Source organism: Hippopotamus amphibius, chromosome 4 (genome assembly GCF_030028045.1).
Source record: "Hippopotamus amphibius kiboko isolate mHipAmp2 chromosome 4, mHipAmp2.hap2, whole genome shotgun sequence".
Classification (NCBI taxonomy): domain Eukaryota; kingdom Metazoa; phylum Chordata; class Mammalia; order Artiodactyla; family Hippopotamidae; genus Hippopotamus; species Hippopotamus amphibius.
Genome location: NC_080189.1, coordinates 25,711,555 through 25,732,588, shown reverse-complemented (window position 1 = coordinate 25,732,588; position 21,034 = coordinate 25,711,555). Strand labels below are relative to the sequence as shown.

The 21,034-nt window shown below is 38.9% G+C and overlaps 1 protein-coding gene across 1 annotated transcript in view; it reads right to left on the bottom strand.

Annotated features, from left to right (window-relative positions):
- GRM8 (glutamate metabotropic receptor 8) overlaps positions 1 to 21,034 on the bottom strand; it is a 757,013-nt gene that overhangs the window by 412,307 nt on the left and 323,672 nt on the right. Inside the window, exons 3-5 of the mRNA XM_057733569.1 lie at positions 3,740 to 3,875; positions 3,117 to 3,271; positions 1,887 to 2,024 (exon numbers count right to left, since the gene is read on the bottom strand). Coding sequence (XP_057589552.1) covers positions 1,887 to 2,024; positions 3,117 to 3,271; positions 3,740 to 3,875 — 429 coding nt within the window. The remainder of the gene's footprint in view (positions 1 to 1,886; positions 2,025 to 3,116; positions 3,272 to 3,739; positions 3,876 to 21,034) is intronic.

Below are 21,034 nucleotides of genomic sequence, written 5' to 3'. Positions count from 1 at the left end.
GAAGTTCCTTAAATGAAAAGCCTTATGTAATTCTACCTTACATGTAGGATAAAGCCCCAACGCTTCAGCTCTGGAGCTTCTAGGAAGAATTCCAAGACCCTGTATGAGCTGGCCTGTCTCTTTATCCTCTTCTGCCCTCACTCTCCCTCTCACTCCCTATCCTTACTCTCACTCACTCCGGCCTCCCTGACCCTTTTTATCTGTACCTTGAACCAAAGAGGATTTCCCTGGGTCTTGGAATGGGCCGCCCTCATAGCTTCACATGGCTGATGACTCTTACCATTCAGGTTCATTCTCAAATGTCACCTCCTTGGCAAAGCATCCTGGCCAAACGATCTACAGTCATTGCCACCCTCCCGAGACCACCTGGTCATTCTTTTCACATTTACTCTGTTGTATTTCTCTGAGGCATCTGGAAGTCTCTGTTTCTTAATACATTTACTTATTTAGTGTCTGTCTCTTCACACTCAGATGTCAGCTCCATGAGAAGGAACCTTGTCTCCCTTCACTTACTCCAGTTCCTGGAAGTCAGATCCCTCCACAGGGTGGCCCCTTTTCCCACATCCCCATCCTCTCTCCATTTATGTGGCTGCTCTAGCACTTACCCGATTACATCTTTTATTTGAACAGCTATTTCCAAAAGAAGTGAACAGAGGCAAAGGAGGTCATATCAAAATATGGGGGCCAAGGGATAAGTGAAGGAGTGTCTGGTTATAAGATGCTCATTCAGTGTAGAAGATTTTAGTGTAGAAGATTTATGCATCTTTGTTGGGACTTCCCTGGTGGTGCAATGGTTAAGAATCCACCTGCCAATGCAGGGGACAGGGTTCAATCCCTGGCCCGGGGAAGATCCCACATACCGTGGATCACCTAAGCCCGTGCACCACAACTACTGAGCCCACATGCTGCAGCTACTGAGCTCATGAAGCCTGCATGCCTAGAGCCTGTGCTCCGCAACAAGAGAAGCCACCTCAATGAGAAGCCTGGGCACCTCAATGAAGAGTAGCTCCTGCTTGCCACAACTAGAGAAAGTCTGAGCGCAGCAACAAAGACCCAACGCAGCCAAAATAAACACATAAAATTAAAAAAAAAAAGATTTATGCATGTTTGTTAAAATTACCCCCAACTCTTTGTGTTCTTTTTAACCATGCTGTACATATTTCATTTTCTGTGTGTTAGTTTCTAATATATATATTTAATATATACATAAAATGGATTAAAAGAGATGTTTATATTGACCTTTTATCTTGTATTGATCTTGCTAAATGTACTACTTAGTTCTAAGTTACTTTTAAAATTCCATAGTTGTTTTTACATACACAATTGTGCTATCTGCAAATAAAAAGTTTCATTCTAACATTCAAAAAAGGCACATTTACTATCACTATTATTTTTAAGCACAAGATATAGAAAGTAGAGCATCAAAAAAACCATAGCTGATAGAGCCATGCAGGATATGGGCGACATGGATTGAAATAACAGAAAAACACTGTCTTAGAGCAATTCGTTATGATCTGTCATTCTCACTACATTTTGAGCTCCTGGCAAGCAAACTCATGTCTTGCTAATATTTGTCAATATCCCACCAAACCTAATAAAGTACTTTGCCTAAAGTAGGCACTCAATAAATTTTTTTTTAAATAGAATTAAAATACCCCAGCATTGGATACATGGCACATGTTCAATAAATACTTGTTCATTGACTGTAACAACCAATGAGCAAACCTAAGTTTGTTGAATGATCAATATAAGCTCAGCCTTACTGAGAAACTGTAACAAGAGATGCAAGGAAGTAGAGGATATTGCCATCATTATCCACATAGAAAAACTTCATTTCTCAGGTAATGATAAAGTGAATGCTCCAAAGAAAACATTTAAGTGGCTACCTGTGCATTTCTTTATGTGACTGTTCCTTTTGCCATGTGATCCTAACTTGCATCCAAAATTCTCCTCCCAAAATTCCGCAAACCACACATTTCTTCGATTATTGGCAAGAGTTCGGCTTCTAAAGTATCGATCAAACCCTATTTTAAAGAAGAAAGGTATGATTTTAATATTCCTTCAAAATCAAAAGCAAATACTGTTAGAGCTTTTGAATAGATATTATATTATGTTGTGATCGTTGCATGAAAAAAAATATATAAGAGATGGGGGTGGGCCAATAACCCAGAAATAAGGCTTCCCTTATGGCAAGAGTCAATGGGGATCTGTGGACAATATCCCCACCTCCACCATTCACCCATCAGGCACCTGGCTCTAGGGATGCGCACAGCAGGAAAGCCTGTTGGGTGTCATCCTCACCACCTCTCCCAGTCCTCTACGTCTCCCAGTGGCAGTGACCAGTGACTCACGCTGAATAATTAAAACCAACTCAGACTTTTCTCATTCTCCTCTCTTTCCGCTAGCATGAGTCAGTGTTCCAGGCTTCTGTGTTTCTACTCGCCTCAAGATTTATCTGTCCTGCATGTTCCATTCTCGGCTAATTCAATAAACTAATCACTACTAATGTAATCTTCTGGAGTCATGGTAATGGGCTAAAGTATCAGTGTGCTCAGGTAACTATCTAACTGAAGGGAGACCACCTGTAAATAATGCCTTACTCCAAAGGAAAATGGCAAAGGTAGGAATTTCAGTCACTGTCAAGATCATTGGAAAAGATATTTGGGAGACAAACTGCCTTTCAGGGATGCTCCACATCTTTGCTGTGGCATTTATTTATCCATAGAGTCAGGCCAGCGTCATGTCTTCATTTGCTATAAAGCAAGCATTCTCCTTCCAACAATGTTATAACCATCGTATATGCCCATGGAAATATGCAAACTTAGAGGGCGACTACTAACATCATGGAGGTATCTAAGGCCAACAATAGTGCTCCTTAAAAAATATCTAGCGGGCACTCTTTTCTAATAAAATATATTACATATATATATATTTACATATATATATGTAGTATGCTGAGTTAAATAGTTACTGTCTTGACCATTCTGCCATCAGTATTAAAAATTCTAATCAGAGTCATTAATAATGGATTCATTTCATTTATGCTGATACTCTGATTTTGTTTTTGAGTTTAGATTCAACTGGAATGAAACAAATTCTCTACGGTGCATCCTTACCATCAATTGATGCTCTTTTCGGCAAAATTGTCACAGCCCCTTCTGCAATCTCCTCCTGCTGATACACAGGTGCTATTTTAGATCCCCAACTATCTGAGCCAATCCAGAGAAAATGCCCACTTTGGTTTAACTTTTTCGCTGCTTCCAATATCCTCCTATTGGAATAAAAAGAAATAAAACATACCACATTTACCAAGAAACTCTACACTTATGTATGTTACCAGACCAGCCCTGTCAAGTCATAAACACTCAGCAGGGCACCATTAAACAGCTAGTCAATCATTCTAACTGCCTGAGTCCTATTGTCTCCTAAAGGAAATCTATTGGAGACTTTAGCTCCAGCACCTGATAATTAGCCTTATCCTTAACCTCACTCACATCATTCTGTTTCCCATCGTTATTCGTCTCATTTCTTTCAGTCCCCAGGTCTTACTTGATAAACATTTCAGACTGAAAAACTAGAAGGCTGCTGTCTCTATGTAGCAGAAGGCAGTCTGCAACTGCATGAAAATGTTGCAATTCCTGTGAAATCTCACAAGATTTTACATTGAACATGAAATATGTTAGAAAAAAGATGTGGGCTGCAAATCTAATCCTATACGAGGAAGAAAAGCAATCAGCACCTGATGTCATCTTCATTAGCAAACATAATCACTGCCCGAGCATTAGGTGTTTCTAGCAGGCGCTTGATAATTTTTTCAAATTCTCCAGGTCTTGGTTCACGTGGGATTTTCTGCGATTGAGCAATGCAAACACCACCTATTTTTAAAAAAAGAAAGAAAGAGAGAAAATGATTCAGAAAAGACATTTACTTAACACACTTAATGAGGTTAGCTACTTTATAAAAGTGCGTGACTCAGTAAAGTATTGTTGCTCAAAATATCTATCATTCTCATCTATTGAAAGCAATCACATTGTTTTGCATTAAAATATATGTATCAAACAAATGACACCAATGACTTAATCATACATCAGGGTTTTGGGTTTTTTTTTTTTCCAATTTTAAACATTATTTTTGGGCATGTCCTTAAAAAAACCGAAGTATACAAAATGCGGGACAAGCAAGAAAGAGTGGAAAGAAGGACTATTTTAATTCATTTAACAAAAATCCAAGGACAAGAGCCTGGATTAATAAAAGGTGTGAGTATGTCTTATAGCTGAGACCACCTGTGAAGAAGGAAGGTCCTTTTGCTACTTTTATTTATTAGTAGACATCCTTTAAAGTTAATTTCCTTGTTTAGCTCATAATATAGCAGCAAGATTCCTATGCAGCAACATAACATGTTATGAGACAAGTGGTCTTCAAGACTATTTGAGACAAGCCTCAAAGACACAAACCCTCAGTTGACATATGTCTCCACCATGAAAATCAAAATGGCAGAAATCCCATCCCCCTCACATAGCAAAAAAAAAAAAGAACTCTTCTTTGGCCTCTCCTTTTAAGGCAATGAGAAGCCAAAAAGAAAAGTTTATATTTTTTGTTGGGGTTCTTTTGTTTGTTTTTTAATCTTTATTGGAGCACAGCTGCTTAACAATGTTGCATTAGTTTCTGCTGTACAGTGAAGTGAATCAGCTATACATATACACATAACCCCTCTTTTTTGGATTTCCTTCCCATTATGGTCACTGCAAAGCGTTGAGTAGAGTTCCCTGTGCCCTACAGTAGGTCATCATCTATTTTATACATGGTATCAATAGTGTATATATGTCAATCCCCATCTCCCAATTCATCCCACTCCCCACTTCCACCCTTGGTATCCATACGTTTATTCTCTAGTCTGTGTCTCTATTTCTGCTGTGCAGATAAGATCATCTATACCATTTTTTAAGATTCCACATATATGCGTTAATATACAATATTTGTTTTTCAGTTTCTGACTTACTTCACTTTGTATGACCGTCCCTAGGTACATCCATATCTCTACAAATGACCCAATTTTGTTCCCTTTTATGGTTGAGTAATATTCCATTATATATATGTATCCATTCATCTGTCAATGGACATTTAAGTTGCTTCCATGTCCCGGCTACTGTAAATAGTGCTGCAATGAACATTGGGGGGGTGTGTCTTTTTGAATTATAGTTTTCTCTGGGTATATGCCCAGTGGTGGGATTGCTGGGTCATATGGTAATTCTATTTTTAGCTGCAGATCAATATCAAAAAAACAAACAACCCAATCAAAAAATGGATGAAAGACCTAAATAGACATTTCTCCAAAGACATACAGATGGCCAAGAGGCACATGAAAAGATGCTCAATATCACTAATTATTAGAGAAATGCAAATCAAAACTACAATGACATATCACCTCACAACCAGTCGGAATGGTCATCATCAAAAAATCTATAAACGATAAATGCTGGAGAGGGTGTGGAGAAAAGGGAACCCTCTTGCACTGTTGGTGGGAATATAAATTGATACAGCCACTATGGAGAACAGCATGGAAGTTCCTTAAAAAACTAAAAGAAAAGTTTAGAAAAGATCTCTGCCCTCTGTCAAAGGGCTGGGATAGGAGGAGAAGAAGGAACTTTCTTCCACTGCAGTGGTACAGAAGTAACATATTCTAATACTAGAAGAAAAAGCAATATTAACAAGATGTTTCAATTGCATTATGGTTTAAACAGGCTTTTTGAGTCGCTTGAGAAGAAAATCATTTATTTATAGCATTGCTTCTGTAGGCAAAGGCATTTTTACTTCCAAATAATTGACAATGCATTCCGTGACACAAATATTACTGGGTGCCATTATATGCTAAGCATTGGGCTGGACACTGGGAATGCACAGTCTAATCCAGCAATCACCAGCTAGTCTGGGAGAGAGGCATTCCAATAAATTATCATGGAACATGTAACAAATTTTAGAATGAAGAGAGTATACCACGCTTTGGGAACACAGAGGAAAGAGTAACTCAAGTGCATGAGAGAGCTGGATTTTAAACTGCAAATATACATACACATAGGGACAAAAGTGGGACATTTCTGGCAGAAGCCAAGGTATGAAAGAATCTTGCTTGATCGTGACCTATGGTCGAGACTGGCTGGGGTGGAGTTTGGAAAGAATGGACAGGTGCAGCTTGATAATGACTTTGTTAGACATGCCAAGTAATTTGGATTTTATCTTGAAAACAGTGGGAACCCACGGAAAGTTCATAAACAGGAGAATTACATGATGAGCTGTATGCTTTAGGAAGAAACCTCAGGGAGCCAAACAAAGATGAACCATGTGGTAGCCAGACAGTGGGTGTCCAGTGCGTTGTGATCAGATTTAACATATGTAACAACACTGTATGACTAACAGTGCTAGAGTACTGAAGGTTATTTTTCATATAAGTGAAAGTGCTGCCAAAGTTACCCCTGCAATAGCAATAGCCTCACTAACCATACGCTATGCTCTTCAGGGGTGGGAACTGCCCATAATCCACAGATGGAGGCTGTAGTTAGTAGCCTACTGATATGCCATGAATAGTTGTGATGAGTGATCCATTCCTTCAGTAAACACTGATGGAGCGCCTACTATCTTCCAGATACTGTGCAGGGGATCTGGATTTACAATAGTGAATAAAATAGACATGGTCCTTGCCTTCACAGAGTTTAGAGATGTTATGCGTAAAACAGGCTTAAGGCAAAACAAACCCCCAAAATAAGTATATAAGTTATGGCAAGTCCTATGAAGAAGAGCAGGGACATTTAATTTAGATTGAGGAATGCTCAGGAAAAGCATCCCTAAAGTCGGTGTCGCTTGGTTAAGTTCAGAACGAAGAGAGAATGGGAGAGAATCACATGGGGAAGGGCAGGAAAGAGGCAGTGGAGTTAATGGATGATGGGGAGAGAAGTGTGAGACAAAGATGAGAAGTAGATGGGGGCCAGATCACACACGGTGTGCAGGGCCTATGGAAGATTATGAGTAATTAAAGTGCCTAACTTTTAGAAGCCCATAAGAATATCTCTTGTCTATGACCACCACATTTCGTGGAAGAAAAATGAATGAGGACTACTGAATGATGTAAGAGGGCAGCTGGAGTGGAAAGAACAGGAGGCCATGAGCCCCGTAAGGAGGTTATCAGAACAGGCAATGGGAAATCATGACTAAGGCAATGCTACTGGTACTGAGGAGGGGCAGGTGGACCTGTGAGAAATTTGAGTTAGAATCAGTAGGGCTTTGTAATATTTTTCCCATCTTTATTGAGATATAACTGATAAATATGGTATATGTTTAGGTTGTACTGACATGCTAAGTAGTGAGGTAGTGGGAAACGATTGAGGTTTTGGCCTTAGTGATCAGTTTATGCGATGACATCACTAAACAAGTAGGAAACACAGGAGGGTGAGCAGGTTTGGGGAGGAGGAAAGAATGATTTTGATTCAGGACGAGTTGTGTTCAAAGTACCCATGGAACATCAAATTAAAATAATTGAGTCTGGAGCTAAGGAGAGAGAAGGGAGTTGTAATCCCAGTGTTGGCAGATGCAGACACAGTAAGTAGCTGAAGTGCTGGGGAGGAAGAGATCACTCAAAGAGAATACTGAAATCAGCAACAGGAAAAGGTGAATGACAGAGCTCTGAAAACCCACCAGCTTGGGAAAGGGAGAAACTAAATGAGACTGGAAAGGAGTGATTACATATTTTGAGAAGAAAACTTTTGGGACAAAGTCTTAAGTTGAAAATTACGCATAATGTGTTTAAAAATCAAACAAAGAAACAAAAAACTGTGGTGAGCGGAAGCCTTAGGTAACCATAGAAAGGCAAGACCCAAATTGTAACACTCTCTGGGGAATAGTAGCTATTTCAAAATATGACCGCCCTTTTAAGAAAATTGCTCTGATTACTTAAGGATCCCATTAAAGACATGCCATATTCTAAATATCATCCTGAGATTAATCCTGACTCTATAGCCAGAAGAAATGAAGGACAGAGAAATTTTATTATGATTATTTCATATGAAGCTTACGGGCAATCTAGACATGGTTTAGTCTGAATTTATTGATGTATTCATTTACTAGAGATCTAGTGAACATTTTTGTTTGTAAAAAGCTGAGTTAGATTGCAGTTTTACATGGTCTTTCCATATGTTTTTATTCCTTTACCTCACTTTTTATTTATCAGCCTGGTCAATTTGTATTTTCCTGGAAAGAGGGACTGCACAATTAACTTATTTCGGCTGAGCAAATCCTCGTGAAGATACTGCACCACGTGGCATGGTGCTGTTTGGTGCCTTACGGATATTTTATTAAATTGTGGAGTGTATTACTCTCAAATAACTGGAGTTAGAAGATTAGGATTTTCTTCTTAGCCTTGAAACTCATTCATAATTTCTATCTTTACATCAGTCAAAAAGCCACACAGTCCATTCATAAGCACACATGGTCTACTACGTTTCTGGAGCTACGGACATTCTATCTCTCATCCTGTCCACAACAGTCTTATAATACGATTGAATGACAAGGTGTACGCATAGGAAAAGCCAGATAAGAATATCAAGTGATCTACTGCTAAAAAATAACAGTATAAGATCAAGTCAACTGCAGTAATAAATGACAAGTCACTCCCCCAAATAGTCCAATGACTTCATAAGAAGAAGAGATCGTTATATACTGTTAGAGTTTGTTTAAAATACCAATGAAATTTAGTCAAACATTCAGGCTTTATCAAAGATGTGCTTGCCTTCAATACTTATTATCTGTTGTTTCAATTTTTAAAGAGACTCTCTGGCTTGATTTAGACCCCTGGGGTGGAGAGGAGGAAGAGGAGCTGCCCTCCATCAAAGTATATGTCTACTGCATCTATTTCTTCAAACCTCACTCTGGAAGAGTATGAATTGTGTACAATTCAACAAACCCTAAGTTTCTTATTCTACCACTATCCCCAGTTCTCCAAGAAATAATTTTTAAACCTAGCACTTAGGAAAGGAATGTTGTACAAAGGAATGTATCATTGGCTGTTTTCTAGAATTCTCTGTCTGATTTCCTCACCTGTGTAAATGTTTTCCCTTTGATTATTTAGTGATAATTAAAAGATCACTTGTTGAACAGAACATTTTGCATACCCTATGCAACACACATGATCACTCTTTCCCAGTCTCATTCACTCTATACATCCTGAGTCCTAGCAGAAGCACTCTAAGATTGCCACCATCACATTTCTCATGAGGCAACTGAGAAACAGGGGTGTCAACAGCTGGCAAGAGGTTGGAACCCAGGTTCAAAGTCAGATCCGTCTGACTCCGAGACTAGACTTTTTCCATCAACTTGCTCATCCATAATTGACTATACCTATGGCTTAATGGTTTAGTGGATATCCATGATTGATGCCTAAGATAAAGCAAATTCAAAGACGTTCAAAAGACCCAGCAGGTCACCCTTGTAAATCTAATTGATAGCTACACAAATGTAGTTCTTCTATTGAGCACGAAGAACTTGGTTAAGATACTTAGAACTCATGCTAATTATAGAACTGACTTAAATTTCAGTATATAACAAGTCCATTCTCAAAACTTTCCAATTGCCCCTGCAAATGCGTGTCTTCAGAAAAACTTTCCTGTGCTCTCCAGTCTTCCACATCACCTTTGCACTACAGCAACCACAATAACTGTGTACTTTAAAAATTCTGTTATCTTTTTTTTCTCACCCTAGACTATAAGCTCCATGACTACTGAATGAACCTTGTCTTTCACATTTACCACCATATCCCCAATACCCGTCGTTGTGCTTGGCACAGAGAGACTTCAACATATATATTTTGAATAAACAAATACAAGACGTATAAGAGGCACTGCTGGTATAAACAGAAATGAGACATTTCTGCCTCCAAACACCTCTCAGTCAAGTAGGGAAACAAAAGCATACACATAAATATATGCTTTTTTAAAAGTGGCACCAAAAAGTAAAAAAATTTGGAGCATTGTAATTCAGAGGAAGTTTTCACTGAAATGGCCTCTGCCACCCAAAATAGTTTTTATCAGAGTGCAGTAAATTAAAATATCACCTTGGCCTTAGTTTGTTTATCCGTGGGATTGCATGATAATTTGCTCTTATGATACAAGAGAAAATTTATAAACAATTCCATTCGTAATTTTGATCTCTTTATCTCAGAGGTGAATAGCCTGTTATTTAAGGTCTAAGAGACGAGAGGTTCTTTTCATACGTATTGGTTTGCTATTATATTAATATGTTGGAGTGAAGAAGAAAACAGACCTAGGTCAGAAGACCTGAGGGTGGGTCCTGTGTGATCTTTTTTTTTTTTTTTATTTTATTTTTTTGGGGGTACACCAGGTTCAATCAACTGTTTTTATACACATATCCCCATATTCCCTCCCTTCCTTGAGGCCCCCCCCCTCGATTCCCCCCCACCCTCCCTGCCCCAGTCCTCTAAGGCATCTTCCATCCTCGAGTTGGACTCCCTTTGTTATACAACAACTTCCCACTGACTATTTTACAGTTGGTAGTATATATATGTCTGTGCTACTCTCTCGCTTCTTCTCAGTTTCCCCTTCACCCCCCTCCCCCTCCCATACCTCGAGTTCTCCAGTCCATTCTCTGTATCTGCTTCCCTGTTCTTGTCACTGAGTTCATCAGTACCATTTTTAGATTCCGTATATGTGAGTTAGCATACAATATTTGTCTTTCTCTTTCTGACTTACTTCACTCTGTATGACAGATTGTAGTTCTATCCACCTCATTACATATAGCTCCATCTCATCCCTTTTTATAGCTGAGTAATATTCCATTGTATATATATGCCACATCTTCTGTATCCATTCATTTGTTGATGGGCATTTCGGTTGCTTCCATGTCCTGGCTATTGTAAAGAGTGCTGCAATAAACATGATGGTACAAGTTTCTTTTGGGATTATGGTTTTCTTTGGGTATATGCCCAGGAGTGGGATTACTGGATCATATGGTAGTTCTATTTGTAGTTTTTGAAGGAACCTCCAAATTGTTTTCCATAGTGGCTGTACCAACTTACAGTCCCACCAACAGTGCAGGAGAGTTCCCTTTTCTCCACACCCTCTCCAACATTTGTGGTTTCCAGACTTTGTGATGATGGCCATTCTGACTGGTGTGAGGTGATACCTCATTGTGGCTTTGACTTGCATTTCTCTGATGATTAGTGATGTTGAGCATCTTTTCATGTGTTTGTTGGCCATCTGTATGTCTTCTTTGGAGAAATGTCTATTTAGGTCTTCTGCCCATTTGTGGATTGGGTTATTTGCTTTTTTGGTATTAAGCTGCATGAGCTGCTTGTATATTTTGGAGGTTAATCCTTTGTCCGTTGTTTCATAGGCAATTATTTTTTCCCATTCTGAGGGTTGCCTTTTAGTCTTGTTTATGGTTTCTTTTGCTGTGCAAAAGCTTTTAAGTTTCATGAGGTCCCATTCGTTTATTCTTGATTTTATTTCCATGATTCTAGGAGGTGGGTCAAAAAGGATCTTGCTTTGATGGATGTCAAAGAGTGTTCTGCCTGTGTTTTCCTCTAGGAGTTTTATAGTGTCTGGCCTTACGTGTAGGTCTTTAATCCATTTGGAGTTTATTTTTGTGTATGGTGTTAGGAAGTGTTCTAATTTCATTCTTTTACATGTTGCTGTCCAATTTTCCCAGCACCACTTATTGAAGAGGCTGTCTTTTTTCCATTGTATACTCGTGCCTCCTTTGTCAAAGATAAGGTGCCCATATGTGTTTGGGCTTACTTCTGAGTTCTCTATTCTGTTCCATTGATCTTCCTTTCTATTTTTGTGCCAGTACCATACTGTCTTGATCACGATGGCCTTGTAGTATAGTTTGAAGTCAGGAAGCCTGATTCCACCAACTCCATTTTTCCTTCTCAAGATTGCTTTGGCTATTCGGGGTCTTTTGCGTTTCCATACAAATCGTAAGATTTCTTGCTCTAGTTCTGTGAAAAATGCCATTGGTAATCTGATCGGGATTGCATTAAATCTGTAAATTACTTTGGGTAGTACAGTCATTTTCACGATGTTGATTCTTCCAATCCAGGAACATGGTATGTCCCTCCATCTGTTTATGTCATCTTTGATTTCTTTCATCAATGTCTTAAAGTTTTCTGCATACAGATCTTTTGCCTCCTTAGGCAGGTTTATTCCTAGGTATTTGATTCTTTTTGTTGCAATGGTGAATGGGAGAGTTTCCTTAATTTCTCTTTCTGCTCTTCCGTTGTTGGTGTATAGGAATGCAAGAGATTTCTGTGCATTAATTTTGTATCCTGCTACTTTACTAAACTCATCAATGAGTGCTAGCAGTTTTCTGGTAGAGTCTTTAGGGTTTTCTATATATAGTATCATGTCATCTGCAAAGAGTGATAATTTTACTTCTTCTTTTCCAATTTGGATTCCTTTAATTTCTTTTTCTTCTCTGATTGCTGTGGCTAACACTTCCAAAACTATGTTGAATAACAGTGGTGAGAGTGGACACCCTTGTCTTGTTCCTGTTCTTAGAGGGAATTCTTCCAGTTTTTCTCCATTGAGAACAATGTTGGCTTTTGGTTTGTCATATATGGCTTTTATGATGTTGAGGTAATTTCCTTCTATGCCCATTTTCTGGAGAGCTTTTATCATAAATGGATGTTGAACTTTGTCAAAAGCTTTTTCTGCATCTATTGAAATGATCATATGGTTTTTATCCTTCAATTTGTTGATATGATGTATCACGTTGATTGATTTGCGTATGTTGAAGAATCCTTGCATCCCAGGGATAAACCCCACTTGATCGTGGTGTATGATTTTTTTAATGTGCTGTTGCAGTCTGTTAGCTAGTATTTTGTTGAGGATTTTTGCATCTATATTCATCAGTGATATTGGTCTGTAGTTTTCTTTTTTTGTGACATCTTTGCCTGGTTTTGGTATCAGGGTGATGGTAGCCTCGTAGAATGAGTTTGGGAGTGCTCCGCCTTCTGCAATATTTTGGAAGAGTTTGAGAAGGATAGGTGTTAACTCTTCTCGAAGTTTATAGCAATACAGTCCTACCTTAAGAAACAAGAAAATGATCGAGTAAACAACCTAACCTTACACCTCAAACAACTAGAGAAAGAAGAACAAAGAAACCCCAAAGGGAGCAGAAGGAAAGAAATCGTAAAGATCAGAGCAGAAATAAATGAAAAAGAAAGGAAAGAAACCATAAGAAAAATAAATAAAACTAAAAGCTGGTTCTTTGAGAAGATTAACAAAATTGATAAACCATTAGCCAGACTCATCAAGAAAAAAAGGGAGAAGATGCAAATCAACAGAATTAGAAATGAAAAAGGAGAAGTCACAACGGACACCTCAGAAATACAAAAGATCATGAGAGACTACTACAAGCAACTATATGCCAATCAATTGGATAACCTGGAAGAAATGGATACGTTCTTAGAAAAATACAATCTTCCAAGACTGAACCAGGAAGAAATAGAAACCATGAACAGAGCAATCACAAGTACAGAAATTGAGGCAGTGATTAAAAATCTCCCAACACACAAAAGCCCAGGACCAGATGGATTCACAGGCGAATTCTATCAAACATTTCGAGAAGGGTCCTGTGTGATCTTGAACAAATCTCTCATCTCTCAGTGTCCTCATCTCTGTGACAAGGTTCATAATAACTAACTCCCAGGAATGTTAAGAGAATCAAATTTAAAAGGGTAAGATGATAAAGTTCTATACAAGTGTGATGCATTGTTACTAGTGTTAACCATCATCACTATCATAACCATATAGACATCGTCTCCAAACTTGAGAGGGGAGATAGTTGATATTCAGACCTAAAACATGGGATTGTCAACAGGTTGGATTCTTGAACCCTCAACATTCTTCGTATAATATCGAATATCTTAAATGCTAAGAAGTGGTACTTGCCCACTTGTCTATGCCAATAAATAAGATGACTAGATTTCACTTAGCACTTATTATTGGTCATCACAATGTGATCAGGGCAGTTTCAATGTGAGAGAATGGAAAAAGTGACTTATTTCTCTTTTGCCACCCCTGAATTCCTACCCTAAGACTTCAAACCTCCTTTTGGAGGGAGTTTATAAATATTTTGAAGATCCGGGTTGAAAATTAGAATTTAATTCTTTAAAAGAATAATAGCATGGTGAAAACTATTACTTTATTAATGGTGCCAACTATTAAGCAGCAGAAGTTGTGGAAACAACCAAATGTTCTGTTTTATTTAAATGTTTGCCTATAGATTATTAAGAGGCTGGAATATAAGGTGTGAAGACATTATCGTTGCAACCTCAGGAGTTTGAAATGCGTGATACTTGCCCTTGGCCTCCACCAGATGGAAGACCAGGGATGGAAGCAGGACTGGGTAAAGGAGAAGTCCCACTGGCTGTGGCCCAGTGACAAACTCCCAACACAACGGGGAGCTCTGAGGCAGGAATGGCCTCCAGTGTTGCTCTGGATTAGGTTGGATAGAACAGGCCATTATACTTCCACGTTCACCAGTCACAGGATGGGGCGAACACCCTGGGAAAGGGAGCAGCCACATTGGGCAAGGCAGCTCTCTGCGGCCAGGCCACCCTGTAGTGTAGCCACGCTACAAGGCAACGGCACCAAGAATCTTCACTGAATGGGGCTCTGGAGGGCGACTTATCACAGATGAAAACTGAAACTTACAGAGAACTGACGATATCGTATCTCTGAAATGATAGTACAAGTCAAACAATTAATAAAATATTGTTTAATTTCAAAACTCCTCTCCAGAGAGGACTTATTGCACAAAGACAGGTGGCCTATACAAACAGTACCGTACTGGAATTGTAGCCAGCTCAGATGAAAGAACTAGGATCATAAAACTCCCTGTATGTCAACAGAGAAGTTTTGTTAAAGCAATCTGAGAAGATAAAGAAACGCGTTTTTTTAGTTGCTTATTTTTAAGAACAAAATCTCTATTAATAATGTAGAAGGAGAAAAATAAAACAAGAAACAATGTCACAGCACCAACTTCCAACTGTGATGGAAATTGAGGAGAATTAAATTATTAGGAATGAAATTACTTACAAAGCTGTGTTTAGAATCTTGAATGTGATTTTCTTTAAACAATGTGATTATCCAGTGTCTCAAGTTAGTTCACAATTTCTGTCAAGTTCTAAGTAAATCAGATCAACTCTCCCCGGTTATGTAACTTCTTAGATCTGCATGACAGAATGGTTTTGATACATAAGCAAATCAACAAAGTTACCATTTTATGAATGGTTAAGGTTACTGGTAAAAAAGTAATTGGGTGGGCTTCCTAGGTGGTGCAGTGGTTAAGAATCCGTCTGCCAATGCAGGGAACACGGGTTAGATCCCTGCTCCAGGAAGATGCCACATGCCGCAGAGCAACTAAGCCCGTGTGCCACAACTATTGAGCCCATGTGCCACAACTACTGAAGCCCACATGCCTAGAGCCCGTCCTCTGCAACAAGAGAAGCCACAGCAATGAGGAGCCCGTGCACCACACCACAATGAAGAGCAACCCCCACTCGCTGCAACTAGAGAAAGCCTGTGTGCAGCAACGAAGACCCAACACAGCATATAAATAAATAAATTTATTTTAAAAAAAAAGTAATTGGTTAAAATTGTTGGTTAACCATAAGAAATTGCTTATAATTGACCCTAATAAGAATGTGATATAGTCAGTCAACTATTATTAAGTTATTTCTTGTGAATGCACCTGCAAATAAAAGCAATGTGCAAAACCAAATAACCAGGTTTTTTTGTTTCTTTCTTAAAGACAACAGAAATATGTTAACCCTTAAAAGTGCCCAAATCCCACTTCCAATTCATAGGGGGTGAGGAATTTCCCCACCATCTCTAGGCAATTCTGACAACTGGGTGTCCTACAATTCAACTCATTTCTGATACTATCTACCTGAAGATTGTCAGATTCCACAGGTTAAGGGTTCAACTCCCCTCCCTGCCCCACTTGAGATGTCAGTCACAAGCCCTGGTTGTTACCTGTGCTTCTGACCAACTGGTTATAGATCAGAGGTTCCCAAAACCTGCTCCTTGGGTTCAATTAATTGCTAGAGAGGCTCACAGAACTCAGAGAAACATTGTACTTACTAGATCACTAGTTTACTATAAAAGGATATAACTCAAGAACAGCCAGATAAGAGATGCACAGGGCAAGGTATGGGGAAAGGGCAGGGAGCTTCCATGCTCTCTCTGAATCTCCAAGTGTTCACCAACCCTGAAGCTCTCCAAACCCCATCCTTTCCAGTTTTTATGGAGGCTTCCATAAAGGCTTTCAATCACTGGCATGATTGAAATGGCCATTGGTGATTAAACTCAATTTTCAGCCCCTCTCCCCTCCCTACAGGTTGAGGGGTGAGACTGAAAGTTCTAAACCTCTAATCCTGTGGTTGGTCTTCCTGACAACCAGCCCCAACCTTAGGTTACCTACAGGCTTCCCCAAAGTCATCTCTTTAGCATACAAAAGACACTTTTATCACTCTCATCGCTTAGAAAATTCCTAAGATTTTAGGAGCTCTGTGCCAAAAACTGGCTAAAGACCAAATACGTATTTCTTAATATAAATAACAATATCACAACTCTTTGCCCTAATTACCCTTGACACCATTTCTTTCCACCCTTCTGGAGACATAAGTAAAATAATTTGGCCTCATGTAATTGGTCCTTTAGCGATAGTTCAGTAAAATTTGTTCTAAGGTTTGAAGAAGTGTAATCACGCCTCTTATAACAGTATTTTCACCTCCTTAAGTGATGTTCAACTGGGACTTAGCAGCAAAGTGCACAATGTGATGAAAGTGTGTCTGTTTGTCAGCTTCAAGTGCACTTTGTGAAAGAGAAGATTTATCTCACACATCACAGTGAAGAAAGAGTGTCATCTTTAACAACATGGATTAAAAGAGTAAAATTGCACTTAAATCTGTGCTTATCCCCCCACAGCAAACCACCACCCGCCATACCAAACCTATTATGCTTTTTCCTCTATCAAATGCCACATCACCCTTAAAGGGACTGAAAAGCAATGAAATGAGTGAATGAAAGTCCTGGTACAGAAGGGGCATGAGCCCCTTCTACTCTCCTATTTGTCCCCTAAGAGTAGCAATAGGAACCATCCAGTAGGGAGAGGACTCGCTCAGAGAGCCCCTTTCCTGTCGGTCTCCATGTGACTCTCAAAGCTGCTGATGCTCAGAAGGCAGATTGGGCTGGGACAGGTTCACAGGGACAGTTTTCTACATACTAGGCTTTCTAACGTGGCCACGTTTCATCACAGATCCACTCAGAGGCACATAGTGGTATGGTGGTTATGAATGTTGTCTCTGGGGCTAGACTTCCTAGCTCCAAATCCTTGCCCTTCTCTGACTAGCTGTGATGCTGGGTAAGTTATGTGACCTCTCTGTGTCTCTGTCCCCCAATCTGAAGATTGAGGGGATGCTAGTATCTTCCAAATGGATTAGGATTAAATAATCCCTCAACAGATTAATTTTTTTCCTCAGAAAACACATAGGTTGTAAATTATTTAAAATAAAAACTGACAAACCCCACACAGAAACAGTAACTCACTTTCACCAAGCAATACTTACCTATAACATTAATTCTAGATATCTCAAATTTCACTCCCCAAATGGACACAGAATAACAATTCCTACTAGCTAGTCCAGTGAACGAGGATGCTAAGTACAAAAGGTTCTACATTAGAAGGGAAACTTGTGCCCACCACCACTAGAACTAAACTTCTAATGTGTTGCCTCTCCCCCCTCCTAAAAACTGGAAATGTCTAAGGAGACATGGGTACAGTCGATGGGGAAAATTCAGGGAAAGAAAGGATGAGGAAGAAGGAGAAGAAGAGGAAGAAGAGGAAGAGGAAGGGGAAGAAGAAGAAGGAGAAGGAGAAGGAGGAGGAGGAGAAGAAGAAGAAGAGGAGGGGGGGAGGAAGGGGAGGAGGGGGAGGAAGGGGAGGAGGAGGAGAAAGTGCAGAAGTAGGGGAGGTGGAGTGGGGAGAGGGTGAGAAGGGAAATGAAATGACTTGGGGGAAGAAAAAGAAGAGGAAAAAGAACAAAAGTAGAGAGAGGAGAGACTAGAGGGCAGACCATCCACACCAGAAGTATCTTTGGAGCAGGGCAAAAAAATCCATTCTCTGTAGGGTAAAAACAGCAAATGTGGAGTTAGGAACATTTGGAGAAGGAGCACTTGATGAGGTTTAAATAAATTTTACTACTGTGTTGTGTACATTTGTATTTACATGAATTATTTTCTGAGTGCTGCTTTTGGAGTGTTTTGGGGTTTTTGTTTTCTTTTATCTGTTCATTTGTTTTTGCTATTTCAAAGTGGATTCCCAGACACTGGGGCCAAGAGTATGACAGGAAGTTTTCAAAAGATAAAACTAACTCTCTATAAGTGTTCAAATGCTCAATATGAACAAACTCTCTAAGAAAAGAGAAATTTCATATTTTTCTAGCCCATTACCTGGAAAAACCAGAATGCCAATGACCACCGGAATCAAAGTGAGCACGGTTTAAATTTCTTACACTTCTGGATTAGGAAAAAACCAGTATTGGACTTTGAATTAAGCTCACTACAGTTATAGATGGGAAATTAGTAATTCAATTACAAATGAGGAATTCATTACAGAATCATGCCAATTAAATTAGTGAGGGGGAGGGTGGACAATCATGGCATCCACCCTTCTTCAATCATTCAACTAATACTTATTGAGCACTGTTACACGCCAGATACTTTTTAGACACAGCGTATACAGCAGTGAATAATATAGAGAAGGTCCCTGACTTGATAGAGCTCACATCTCAGCGTATCCCTAGGGTCTTATGAAGCCTGATACCTGCGGGCATTCATTGGACGTGTGATAAATAAATGAATGAACAAGAGTTCCTATTTCATGATGTAGTAGAATGATCCAATAAAGAGATAATAAGCATATCCATGTATTAAAAATACCATCATTAAGAAAAAGGCAAAGCATCTCTGCATCTATATAATATATGTATATAACATAAAGTCATTTCCAAATACCTTTTGCAAATAGGACACTCTCACCAGTATCTCAACAGCAGCTATCAGAGCCTGCAAACCGTGAACATTCTTCTACTCAAGTAATATCTTAGTCTACTTATCAGCATTACCTGAATTTTGCTATATATTGGCTTTCAGTCCAGTGGTCTTTACTCAAAGCAGCATTTTAACAGATACGGAAAGGGGGTTGACATTCTTGATTTAAAGAAGAAGGAACCAATAACTGAAAGGTCATTATTGTTTTAGCTAAATAACTCTTCAGAGCAAGGCTTGCACCACAACCAACAGTGACTAAGCTAAAGAAGAGGACTTTAGATAACAAAAATAAAGCACCAAACGCATCTAAAAACTCCATCTTTCAAGCAAATGAAAGTACTTGTAGTGTTTCTGTAGGTAGTACATGATAATTCTCCACAGCAAGATTCAATCTATGTGTTCGAGATATATAAAAGTTTAAAATACAGTTATATATATATATAACTTCTTGGATTCAAATAGAACTAAAAAGAGAGAGGAGTAAATTGACATGTTTTTGATAGCAAGCCATCATACTGTTTAGTTAAAGAACTTTTAAAAAAATATTTTAACAGTTTTATTGAAGTGTAATTGATATACAAAAAAACCCCTGCATATGTTTAATGTGTACAATTTGATGTCTGCACATATGCATATACCTATGATACTATCATCACAATCAAGGTAACAGACATATCCATCATTTCCAAGTTTCCTTGAGTCTCACGTCCCCTTTGTGTGTGTGTGTGGTAAGAACACCTAACATGAGCTCTACCCTCTGAACAAAATTTTAAGTGAATACCATGCTGTTAACTATAGGCACTACTTTGCACAGCAGCTCTCTAGACCTTATTCCCCTTGCATAACTGGAACTTTGTCCCCATTGAACAACAAAGTCCCATTTCCCCTTCCTCCCAGCCCCTGACAACCACCATTCTCTCTGCTTCTATAGTTTGAATACTTTAGACACCTCACATACGTAGAACCATACAGCATCTGTCCTTCTGAGACTGGCATATTTTACTTAGCATAACATCCTCCAGGTCCGTCCATGTTGTCTCAAATAGTAGGATTTCCTTCTTTGTTAAAGCTGAATAATATTCCTTTTTTTTTTTTTTTTTTTTTTTTTTGGCACACGGGCTTAGTTGCTCCGCGGCATGTGGGATCTTCCTAGAGCTGGGATCGAACCCGTGACCCCTGCATTGGCAGGCGGATTCTTAACCACTGCGCCACCTAGGAAGCCCTGAATAATATTCCATTTTATGTATATTCCACATTTTCTCTATCTATTCATCTGTCAATGGACATTTGGGTTGTTTCCATATCTTGGCTATTGTGAATAAAGCTGCAAAGTACATAGGAGTGCAGATAACTCTTCCGGATCCTGTTTCAGTTCTTTTGGATAAATACCCAGTAGTGAGATTGCTGGATTGTACGGTAGTTCTATTTTGAATATTTTTGAGGAATCGCTACTATTTTTCATAATGGTTGTACCATTTTACAATTCCACTAACAGTGTACAAGGGTTCCATTTTCTTCACATCCTTGCCAAAACTTGTTATACTTTGTTGTTTGTTTGTCTGATAATTGTCATCCTAACATGTGCAAAGTGATATCTCATCGCAGTTTTGATTTGAATTTCCCTAATAATTAGTGATGCTGAGTACCGTTTCATATACATAGTGGCCACTTCTTTGTTTTCTTGGGAGACATACCTGTTTAAGTCCTTTGACCATTTTTATGTATTTTAAAATTTTATTAAAGTATAGTTTATTTACAGTGTTGTGTTTTTGACCATTTTTAAATAGATTCACTGGGTTTTTGCTATTGCGTTATAGATGTTTTTAACAAGGACGCTTGTTAAAATAAATTTTAGACTAGATTTTACTCAAAATAGGAGGCAATTAGTAACTTGAGATGCAAGACACCCCATA